At 44.9% G+C, this 12,221-nt stretch overlaps 1 protein-coding gene across 1 annotated transcript; it reads right to left on the reverse strand.

The window, feature by feature from the left end:
• Positions 1-7,338: 7,338 nt before the first annotated feature.
• Positions 7,339-9,988, reverse strand: LOC310799482 (E3 ubiquitin-protein ligase TRIM21-like). Its single transcript, XM_083662073.1, has 2 exons — positions 9,872-9,988; positions 7,339-9,640 (listed from the first exon to the last, which is right to left on the reverse strand). The coding sequence occupies exon 2, from the start codon at positions 9,629-9,631 to the stop codon at positions 7,961-7,963; it is 1,671 nt and encodes a 556-aa protein (XP_083518199.1). The 5' UTR covers positions 9,632-9,640; positions 9,872-9,988; the 3' UTR covers positions 7,339-7,960.
• Positions 9,989-12,221: the final 2,233 nt, after the last annotated feature.

The following is a 12,221-nucleotide window of genomic DNA, read 5'->3' on the forward strand; positions in this document are numbered from 1 at the left end:
GAAGGAGAAAAGAGGCAAGTCTAATGGCTCATTTATACTCCATTTTAATACGTAAATAGATGCATCCGTTTCAAACGTTATTATCGTCACTGCCCACATACTTCCATGCGTCTTTCACGTTGGTATCATGTTAAGCAATACATCCACCAGTGGGCAGTAGAGAGTCAAATGCACGAGTGTGTGTGTGGTTCTGCTGCGTTTCATGCGTATCCGTAAGCTTTCAGGTGACGGACAGAAAACGCACAAAATGAACGCAGAGTACGGACAGAAGGCTCTGTCCGTCTCCGTCTCCGTCTTTAACGTAGAGTATAATCGGGCCTTAAGTCTAGTCACTTGTCTAGTTTGTCCTTTGTTTAGCTCTTAATCACAGTCACAGTCCAAAGGGCTTCACGCAACTCGTAGTATGAAAACAATAAATGAAAACAGCACCTCCAACTAGGACAAGGAAAAACTGACGAAAACCACAAAACTCTCAGAAAGTGTACGAGTAGCCTACGTGACATACATATCCTATAGTAAACTGTACAACAGGGCCTACAGGATATTTTATTACGTTTTTTTGACCTCTCTGTTATGGTTTGCTTTTATGCTGTGTTGCTTCTTAGTTAGTCCTGCTTTGTAATGGTGCTTTAAAAAGCTCTCTATAAACACAGATTATTATCATGAATGTAGTCAGTATTGTAAAGAGGTTGTTGGGCAGAACAGAGCATCTCGCCCAGGACTCCCAGTCTCCCATGTTGGCAATCTGGCTTTCCAACACCCATAATCTCATGGTCCAACAGGAATACAGCACACTCCTCTGACGCCATTTTGATCTGTCACATACTGTAAGACTGCTGTAATGATGACACATTCACAGGCCTTCTTTATTTTGACAGCAAACACAAACTGAGCTGATGGAGAAGCTCTGTCTGTGGAAGCTGAAGGGTTTGAGTTCATATAGTGAGTCCTTATTCTTTGCCCATACAAGGACGCTTCTGCATGACGTCATTTTGTAATCGTCTTTCCGGTTTTAGGCATGGAAGTAGATGACGCCTACTGCAGTCATTTAGACTTGCGAAAAAGCTGTTTTCAAGCTAATAAAAACCCAAACTGTTTTAAAGTTTTAATATTTTTTCGGGTGAGAACGTACCATTCCAAATATGTGACCAGTTTATCAGAATAATGCCTATTTGGAAATATTTAACGAGCAGCGAAGACTGGGAGTGCTGGCTGTGCTGACCGCTGGTCGGACTAGCTATCTGTCAAACCCTACTGTAGGCTTACTGGCAGTGAGAAAACACTGTCGACGTGCTTTTGTAACTAACGTTAAATGCCGACCGGGTACAGCCATCGGCTCCTCGCAGCAGTAACGTTATGAACATGTAACTGAAGTTGGCCGCAGTGTAGCTTAATTCTGAATGTTGCCAAACTTCATTCATTATTATAGTGACGTTTTGTTTTGAAATTGGCCGCCAACTAGCGCTGAACCGGAAGAACAAATACAATTGCGTGTAACACGGAGGAGAGAAAAAGTGGGCGTGGTGAATAAGGTGATAAGCTTCAATTGCTTCGTTCCAATCTTAAGCAACCAACAATAAGGAGGTGAAGGGTCAGAGGTCACAGCACCCTGACAATAAATTGAACAAGTAATTAACAGTGTCTCTCATTTACTACTGGTTCTCATGTTAACTAAGGTATTGTGTTTGGGTTGAGGCATGAAGTCACAGAGGCGAATACACACCAAACTGACGAAGGACGACTGTTGCGTCGCCTGTGTCTGGGCCAAAAAGGTTGCACTAGCCTCAGTGCTCACTCTCTCTAGACACTGAGAACTTTCTCCCAGCTTTCGTTGCTAAAACCTGTGTGGAAACAATTTGAGAGTAAAAAAAAATGCATCGCTTCGCAAAACCAATCCAGTCTTTAGGGCCCTCGTGCGAATCGTGCAGAAGGGGGAGTGATGCAGGAGTTGTGTGCTGTAAACTGATCAAACGTAATCAATCACACACACACACACACACACACACACACACACACACACACACACACACACACACACACACACACACACACACACACACACTCCTCTCTGATACTGAAAAACAAACGTTATTATTATCTAATACAGTACAACAGCACCAGCACATTAGCGTTGTTAGCTGCTGTGATGATGCAGGCAGCTTGCAGTAACACAACCGTGAGAGCAAGCCGGGTCCACAAACATGGCTTTATAAGCTGTTGTTTATGTCACCTGATTAGGCCATGTTGTTGTTGTTGTTGTTGTTGTTGTTGTTGTGTAGGCCTATTGGAATGATCAGATGATGAAGTTGAAAAATGAGAAGAACGTTTTGTGCGTATACCCTCTCTTCTCCTGCACTGATTCGCTTATGCTGACCACCAGCCAATCAGACGTCTCTCACCGACGGCCGTAAAGGCCGCTGACAAGGCCGACTCGTGCCAACAGTGTGGGACACCAGAAATACTAGGTCCCACAGTTAACCCATTGATACCTGATGTGTATCCCCTTAAGGGATACACACACAAAGGGATATACACGCAAATGCTGCATCAGGTATCAATGGGTTAAAGGGAGGTCAGCAGTACCCTTGATGGGATGGGAGGGTGTTTCTCATTCACTTTCTACACCCAGATCTTCGGAGGCTCGGGGGATTCAAACCAGCAACCTTCCGGTCTCAGCCTGCTCCCTCCCAGACAGCGAGTACTGTCGCCTACAGGACCCGTCACCACTGACCGCTGTAACCCAGCCAACAGCCTACTACACACTACTGGGCTAACTCCTCATATCCACCATTTAAACCTGTTCTTTCACTCGCATGACCTTAAAACATGTTGTGGAAGATTAATGAAGTAATTGGCCCATTTTAAATCATTACCACATTCATTCTGAGACGTTAATGTCATTATCATTCAATTAAATGAGACCATTACCGAGAAGATTGGCAGCCGCTACCAGTTCCAACATGTTTAGCATCTTCAGTAAAGTGAAAGACACGAGGCAGGCGAGGTGGAACAAGTAGCAACAGACTCTTTGTGACAGAAAGCAACGGGTTAATTTGTGGGGAACAGTGTTGGGTAACACATTACAAAAGTAACATATTACAAGTAGTATATTACTTCTCTCAAGCAGAGAAAAGAGAGAGAGGCGCGCTGCTTATCAATATCAGCAACACATAAGCCTGATCTGACCTCTGACCTGAAGCACTCTGACCTCTGACCTGAAGAAAACGCTTCCTGTCGACACGCGGCCTAAAATGTGAGCATTGTTTCTCAAACGTGGCAGTTTACATTTCTGCAAACCTACAATCTCAACGTCACTTTGAAACAAAACTTCAAAAGTGAAACAATAAAAAAACACCTTTAACAATGTTGGTTATTTTTAGGCAAGTGTGTATGTATAACCTAACTAATTTAACCTAACTAACTATCCGGTGTGCACAACATTGTCAGACTAAACTCCGGCTGACACCCCAAAAACCTACAATCCACTACAGAAAAATATATATTGTTTGTTTATTAACTGGCCCCTGGCCTCCTACCATTTCACGAAAGTGGCCCCCGGGCAAAGCAAGTTGAGTATCCCTGATGTAACTATCTAGAAACATGAATACGTGTTGTGCAACGGTGGTTCAGAGACGTGATATGTTCCGTAGACTGCAGTAATGCACTTGACTTTAGTCTGGCGGCCAGGCTACGTCTGTTCTGGTCTGGTCTGGTCTGGTCTGGTCTGGTCTGGTCTGGTCTGTTCTGGTCTGTTCTGTTCTGGTCTGGTCTGGTCTGGTCTGGTCTGTTCTGGTCGGGTCTGGTCTGGAGTGGAGTGGTTTGGTTTGGTTGCACCTGATGTGTTTGACTTTGGTCTGCTTTGATCTTGTCTAGCTTGTGCTTGGTTTGGATTGGACCGGTGTGGTTTGAAGTGGTGATGATCAGGATGATCAGCACTGTAATTTAATCCAGATTATAGACTGCAGATATTTCATTCTGCCCTCGCTGCCTCAGATTATTGTTTCAGCCTGAAACACAGAGGGAGCCGACAGCGGCGCTGCTGCAGTCTGGATGGAACTGCTGAAAAATCCATTTGCTAGTTTCTGCACCTGGAGTGATGAGAGGAGCTGCAGTCCTGCACAGTGATCAGGATCATCAGAACATCTCACGCTATTATTTAGTTTTGTTGTTTCCTCCAGCAATGTGAATAATGCATGACTCTGAAGAGAGAGAGAGAGAGAGAGAGAGAGAGAGAGAGAGAGAGAGAGAGAGAGAGAGAGAGCGAGAGAGAGAGAGAGAGAGAGAGAGAGAGCGAGAGAGAGAGAGAGAGAGAGAGCGAGAGAGACAGAGAGAGAGAGAGAGAGAGAGAGAGAGAGCGAGAGAGAGAGAGAGAGAGAGACGCCCTTTTCAACCTGCGGCATCTCCTCACTTGTCCAGCTGGCACTTACATAACTAGACTGCATGTAAACATACCCTCTCTCTCTCTCTGTCTCTCTCTCTGTCTCTCTCTCCCTCCCTCTCTCTCTCTTTCTCTCTCTCTGTCTCTCTCTCCCTCCCTCTCTCTCTCTCTCTCTCTCCCTCTCTCTCCCTCCCTCCCTCTCTCTCTCTCTCTCTCTCTCTCCCTTCCCCCCTCTCTCCCTCTCTCTCTCTCCCTCCCTCCCTCTCTCTCTCTTTCTCTCTCTCTCCCTTCCCCCCTCTCTCCCTCTCTCTCTCTCTCTTTCTCTCTGTCTCTCTCTCCCCCCCCCTCTGTCTCTCTCTCTCTACCTCTCTCCCTCCCTCTCTCTCTCTCTCTCTCTCTCTCTCTCTCTCTCCCCCCCCCTCTCTCTCTCTCTCTCTACCTCTCTCCCTCCCTCTCTCTCTCTTTCTCTCTCTCTCTGTCTCTCTCTCTCTCTCCCTCTCTCTCTCTCTCTCTCTCTCTCTCCCTCCCTCTCTCTCTACCTCTCTCCCTCTCCCTCCCTCCCTCTCTCTCTCTCTCCCTCCCTCCCTCTCTCTCTCTCTCTCTCTCTCTCTCCCTCCCTCCCTCTCCTCCTGTTCTAACTTATCGATCTGCATTTGTCTTTATGAATGTGTCGACTCCCCCCGAGCAGTTCATAATTGACGCGTCACATCAGCATTCATGTGCGGTGCGGTGCGGTGCGGTGCGCACGGTACGGTGCGGTCCGGTGCGGTGCGGTGCGGTGCGGTGCGGTGCGGTGCGGGGGTTTGAATAGGTCATGGTCCGGCTTGCTCCCAGTGTGCCTCAGTGTTTAAAAGTCAAGGAGCAGCTCTACTGAATCATGAAAATCAATGTGAGTGTGAGTGTGAGCTGGAACAGGAAGCCAAGAGGTCCCCACGCAATTTATACTAAAGCATTTCCAACTTCAGACGTGACCCTTTTCTGTTCCCATCCTTTCTTATTTTGACTGAGCTTTAGGCAGCCTGCCATCTTGTTTCTGTGTGTGGAGCAGTGTTGGGCAAGTTACTTTCAAAATGTAATACACTACATATTACTAGTTACCTTCATTTGAAAGTCGGCTAATACGACGTTACTTTACAATATTACTGTCTGTGTAGAGTAACTTGTTACTTATTACACTACTTTTGCATTACTTTCACCAAAACAACAGCAGCAGCAGAATGACATTGCCGCTCCGGAACCATCCCGAAAAATAATCTCAACCACCTTGAAGTCGGTAAACAATCCAAAATTCTAAATGTTATTCTTTTCCTTTGTTATCATCATCTGTAGTGGTTATTTGCATAAAAACACACAGTTTGATTAGGAAACGATTGTATCTTTATTTAAATATGTGCTTTGATTCATTAAAAAAAAGTAACTCAATTTGTAATTGAGTTTGTAATGAGTTACCCCAACACTGGTGTGTGGAGTTATGAAATAACGCTATGAGAAGTGACTCCTACAGAATAGCTGCATACAGCACAACGCATACACTCATTACCCCTCCCTTAGCAAATACTGTTCAGGTGCCCTTGAGCAAGGCACTTAACTGTTCCAGTGGAGCCGCTCAAAGTAGAAGACTGTGTCTGCACACTGGGCAGCAGCACCCAGGGATCAACAGGAGCTGCCCAGTGCAGCCATCCCACTGAATAGTACTGATGCGCTGGATGTGATTGGAGCTCTCATATGGTATTCACCATAGATATATATAAAGGCTAGATGGCTTAAGGCGGAGTCACCAGCGTCGTTGAACGGCCGCCATCTTGCTACAGTGCCTTTCTGGTACGTTCTATGGTAGCTGGTGACCTGCACAGACAAAAATACTCATAACTCGCTGAATTCTTGACGGATTTACAAACGGTTTGGTTTATTACAAGCATATTCCGTTCCCGAGATAGACCAAAAAAAAAAAAAACCCCACTAAAAACACTATTTTTTTTGATGGGCTCCAAATTACACCAAAATTAAACCGAAGCATCTATGCCATGAGAGGGATTCAGGCACAAAGTTTCATGCAGTTTCATCAATTTCCCTAGGAGTTATGATCATATGATGTTGCCATACTAACCCAACAACAGATGCTCATAACTCCTAGTAGCTCCCTGTAGCAAGATGGCCGCCATGCGACGACGTCGCTCTCCATTGGCCGGCAGCGCGGGTAAGCTATCTAGCCTTTATATATATCTATGGTATTCACCATATGTAGCCCCGCCCACTTGACCAAGTTGTGTTATGACTTCCTGTTCAAAACACCGTCTGTTTTACCTGCTCACTAGTACTGTACTGTCACAGGAAGTGTAAACACAATAGGAAGTAACTGGCCCGGGATCTTTTTGGCGAGCCCAGCTTTAGATCAAGCAGTAAATACATCATGACGCTGTCACAAACACATTCCACACATCCACAGGATCCACGTTTGGCTTTGTATCTACATTAAACTCAGATATTCACATTTGTTTGTAACCGGGTTTGGCCCGAAGTCACCTTATGGCTCATTTCCACCACATATAACAGCACAGCACAGCTCTACTCGACCTGGTCTTACTCGTCTCTACTTGATATAGACTCTGTTTCCATAGCAAGTTTACTCGCCTCCCCCCACACCTGGTCGTCATAGCGACCGCATATCTGCCCTCCGCCCATAGCCGAAGTCTATAGGCTATAAGGCTATAACGTATAACGTTAAAATTAAATCCATACACAGACCTTTTAAACTGTTTATGAAATACTGATGCCTCTAAATGACCTATAGTGTATGTAGGCTTTTAATCATTCTTAAAACCGTAAACTTACCCTGCATGCGTGTGTGTGTGTGTGTGTGTGTGTGTGTGTGTGTGTGTTCACCCTCGATACCTGAAGCGTAGACAGACAACTTACTCAATTTGCTGTTCAGTGTGTTTTAATCTCGTTTTAATGCTCATTAGTAATTGTGCAGAATTAAAATGCTCAGTATATAGAGTATGTACCCAGGCACAGCTATGACAGTAATCACCTTTTTTACTTTGCCATTGTCACCTGGACATGTTACAACGAAGCTGGAAAATGTCACACTCCTGAAATAGTGATTACATTCAATGACGTTTTTATGATCCCTGTGCTTGATCCAATGCAACAAGTAGTAACACCATACATCAAAGAAAAAGAGGATATAAAGAAAAATACATGATTTATAATATCAACCAGAATCTGGAGTTTTAATGGTTCTTTAACTTTAACTAACATTTCCCCCCCATAAAACTAAACCAGTTTATCAAGAAGAAGAAAGGTAAAAAGACGAGAGACATTAGTAGTTACTGGGCCTTTTTCACAGACAGGAAGTCTAATTCTCTCAGTGGAGAGCTCCATTGAAAGAAGAAATTCATCTTCAAATATGCTTATTAAGACAAGTCTGTGAAGTGTTGTATCTGTTGTTCTATTCAAAGAAAAACACATTAGAATGGCTATAACAGTTACCTGGAGAGGGGGGGGGTGTAGGCTACTGTATTTGTAAATTTGTCATTTTAATTTACAATGAATTCTATGTGAGAAAACCTAATGATTAGTCTAATCTGTATGATTGACAGGAGAGATGATCAGAGGGGCAGAGTTTTCACCGCCATCGTTAAGATCCGGCCCGAAGAATGGGTAGAGCTTCTCAGTGAAGGTGCAGCCAGTGAAGGAGTAGATCAGAGCTGCAGCATCTACGTCATAGAAGGAGACCAGAGCCTCCTCATAGTCCACAAACACCCCCACCTTCTGAGGCTTCATCTTCAGAGAGAGGCGGACAGGAGGGTCATCATTAGCTTTATACTCACTTCCATCCATCAACGATATAGTCCAGGAGCCATTCTGTGGGCTCAGTCTGATGTTTCCCTTCCTGTTGATCGACCCTCTGGCCACTCCTAAATGCCACACAGTCTTCTGTTTAACCTGAACCTCGTAGTAAAACCTTCCTGAAGAGAAGCTCTGCTTTCCTAAGATACAGGGACAGCTATCAAATCTCTCTGGGTTGTTTGGGAGATTCTTCTTTACATCACCATCTTTTACTTGTTTCCCATCATCAGACAGGATGAGATGGGGATTTGCTGTATCAGGATCTAGAGTCACATCCACTGCATACTGCTGGACCCTCTTCAGCTCAGCCTCTAGCAGCTTCTCCATCTCTTTCCTGAGAGTCTCCTCCAGCTGAGCCACAGCTCTCATCACAGTCTCCTCCAGCTGAGCCACAGCTCTCCTCACAGTCCCCTCATATGATGAGTGGACACTGACCTCTGTCCAGTCCTTGGTGTGTGGAGGAGTGTTCAGGGATGGGAAGCTTTGGATGAGGTGGAGGTGGTCTTCAATGTGTGAGAGCTGCTCCACCTCAGCGCTTCTCTTCATCAGCTCAGAGATCTCCTGTTCCAGCTCTTTGATGAAGCCTTCAGCCTGCTTCTCTGTTGTTTTCTGCTTCTCTTCAATCGTCTCAATGACCTCAGCCTGGCCTCTCTCCACAGACTGCATCAGAGCAGTGAAGACACACACACTGTCTGCTATCTCTCTGTCTGCATCTTCCTTGCTGAGCTCCACTGAGTGTTTGATCTCCTGAATCTTCAGTCGTCTCTCCTGGATCTTCTGCTGAATTGCAGCCCCTGTCTTCCCCAGCTCAGCCATCTTTCCTTTGTATTCCTCTTTCAGAGGGACAATGTCATGTGACTTGTGGTCTGACTCAGCACAGAACTGACATACACACATCTGGTCCGTCTTGCAGAACAGTTCCAGTGCTCTCTCATGTTTCTTACACATCCTGTCTTCCAGGTTCTCCACAGGATCGATCAGCGTGTGTCTTTTCATGCTTTTGATGATGTGGTGAGGCTCCAGGTGAGTCTCACAGTAGGAGGCCTGACACTCCAGGCAGGACTTCAGGGCCTTCAGTTTGGTCCCAGTGCAGACGTCACAGGGAACTTCTTGGCCCATATTTGGTCTCAGGTCTGGGTTACTGTTGGCTTTCATCTGAGCTGACTTTCTGAACCGAGCAGCCATCTCATTTATGAAAGTATTGACATGCAGCTCAGGTCTTCTCTTGAAACGCTGATTACACAGAGGACACTGGCACGGGACATTAACATCCCAGTGTTGTGTGATACAGTTTTTGCAGAAGTTATGTCCACATGGTATGGAGACTGGATCAGTGAACACATCCAGACAGATGCAGCAGAGAAACTCCTCTTCAGACAGGACACTGCTGGCAGCAGCCATATCTAGACACTGAGACCAAAAGTGAAAGTGTGAATAACAATACTGTAGCTACACAATTCTTTCAAAAAAATAGCAAGTTTAGATCATTGGAATATGATCAAAAGTTATTTTGAGTTGTGTATTTAAATTACACTTCACTGAAAACATCATGTGACAACTATCAGTGCAAAATGAACACAGGGAAACATCCCATCTGGATTCAGCTGTGTTTAAACAGTCAATATGATCTGTTGTACTCACCTTTGTAACTCAGAGTCTGATGTATTGTTGAGAAAGGTGTGATGAACTTACGTTGATTTCTTCTTTCGAGAGCAAGAAGAGAGTGTCTTCTAACTTCAGCAGTGCTGTCGCTCTGAGTTCCTTTTGATTTCACTTCAGTAATGTTGACACACCTGTCTGTCCAGTGTTGCTCCGCCTCTTACTGCAGTTGTATAAACAAGATTGTAACCCACAGCTTGCAGGTATAATCCTCAGGTCCTGCAATTGCATACAGTGGACTCCTCTTATAGTCAGTGTTGGGGGTAACTCATTACAAAAGTAACATATTACATGTAATATATTACTTTTAGCAGTAACTCAGTAATATAACTTATTACTTATAGGATTTCAGTAATATTATACCAGTTACTTTGTCAAGTAACTAAAGTTACAAATTGAGTTACTTTTTATTAAATCAAAGCACATATTTAAAAAAAGATACAAGGCGGTTGAAATTATTTCTCAGGATGGTTCCGGGGCGGCGATGTCATTCTGCTGCTGCTGTTGTTTTGGTAAAAGTAATGCAAAAGTAGTGTAATAAGTAACGAGTTACTTTACACAGAAAGTAATATTGTAGAATAACGTATTACTTTCAAATGAAAGTAACTAGTAATATGTAGTATATTACATTTTGAAAGTAACTTGCCCAACACTGCTTATAGTGTACTACAGTGTACATGGGCAAATGTGACAATCGGCCAGGAGAATGGATATCACTTTGTTGTTACTCAAACTCACATGCATGCGCTGCGCGGGGGACGGGAAGCCTCTACCCCGGCGGCCTCTCACCAGGCAAGACCGCGGCTTCACTAAACCACCGCCTCCGGCCTAGCGGAGCCGACGCAGCACACAACTACAAAGGGCTTCCTGAGGAGACTGTTTCTCTCTCAAAACAATTGAAAACCACCGTCATGTTAAAGCTGAAGCAAGGAGATCGATTTTATTTCACCAGAGCCGAAGGCAGCAACACAAAAGACTGATGGAAATAACATTAACAGAAGAGAAGGTAAGCCCCACTAAACTGGTATCCAGCATTGACAGTCAGTAGATACAGTAAACATGATTCTGCCTGACCAATCAGTCATCTGCAGTGTTTTCACGTCACCGTATGCTACCGGGTCCACAGCGCTGGAACCTCAACAGAGCAGGGACCAAAACTAGCACGACTCAACCCCGACTCAACCCGGGCTGTCCAGGTTTTTGATCGGTGGAATGAAACAAAAAAGCGAGACGAGCTGGGCGGGGCCGCGCTGATACCAGCGGTGGAAATGGGCCATTATAGGTTTTGGTTCTCTTGACATACAAGCGAGGAGTCAGGGGAACACGTGTACTGTACACACACATCATCTATTTGGATCAGTATGTTTTGGTTTGGCTCGCCATCTACTAACCTTTCACTTTTAAACCCCATGTAGCCTCATTTTAAGCCTAGTCGACTATAAACCAACTGCTATAAACAATTAGCCTACTATAACAATATAAACCATTTGCACATCTGTAAACGGCTATCAACCTGGAATTGCTCAGTGGTCAGACAGTCTTGGCCATTGCGCGCTGTCCAGTACAACCGCAATCTTCTACTGTTGGCCACTGAGCAGCTCCACTGGAACAGTCAAGTGCCTTGCTCAAGGGCGCTGCAACAGTATTTGCTAAGGGAGGGGTAACATGGACTGCATTTATATAGTGCTTTTCAATATTTGATGCCTACATTCACCCATACCTTCACACAGCGATGGTGGCAAACTACCAGCAGCCATCGGGATCAATCTGGGGTTCAGTATCTTGCCCAAGGACACTTCGACATGAGGAGGAGCCGGGGATCGAACCACCGTCCTCTATGATCCGAAGCGATTAGTGGCCGACCCGCTCTACCTAATGAGCCACAGTTGACTCATTTTCCCCACCCAGATGTTCCCAGGATCTTCTCCTCGTTATCTGCCTCATCAGGGTTATTCTAACTCCTTTCATTTCCACTGGTTATTTATGCATTTTGCTGTTTTTGTATTTTTGTTATCTTGATCTTCTCTCTCTCTCTCTCTCTCTCTCTCTCTCTCTCTCTCTCTTTGAGGTGAGATTTCTCTCTCTCTCTCTCTCTCTCTCTCTCTTTGAGGTTAGATCTCTTTCACTCTCTCCTTGCGGTGAGATCTCTCTCTCTCTCTCTTTGAGGTGAGATGTCTCTCTCTCTCTCTCGCTCTCTCTCTCTCTCTCTTTGAGGTTAGATCTCTCTCACTCTCTCTTTGAGGTTAGATCTCTCTCACTCTCTCTTTGAGGTGAGATCTCTCTCTCTCTCTCTCTCTCTCTCTCTCTCTTAGAGGTGACTGGTGAGATATCT

Source organism: Poromitra crassiceps, assembly GCF_964638095.1.
Source record: "Poromitra crassiceps genome assembly, chromosome: 28".
In the NCBI taxonomy this organism is placed as follows: Eukaryota; Metazoa; Chordata; class Actinopteri; order Beryciformes; family Melamphaidae; genus Poromitra; species Poromitra crassiceps.

Excerpts from the sequence above, each read along its gene's own strand:
- LOC310799482 (XM_083662073.1), bottom strand. The coding sequence starts at position 9,631 with ATGGCTGCTGCCAGCAGTGTCCTGTCTGAAGAGGAGTTTCTCTGCTGC.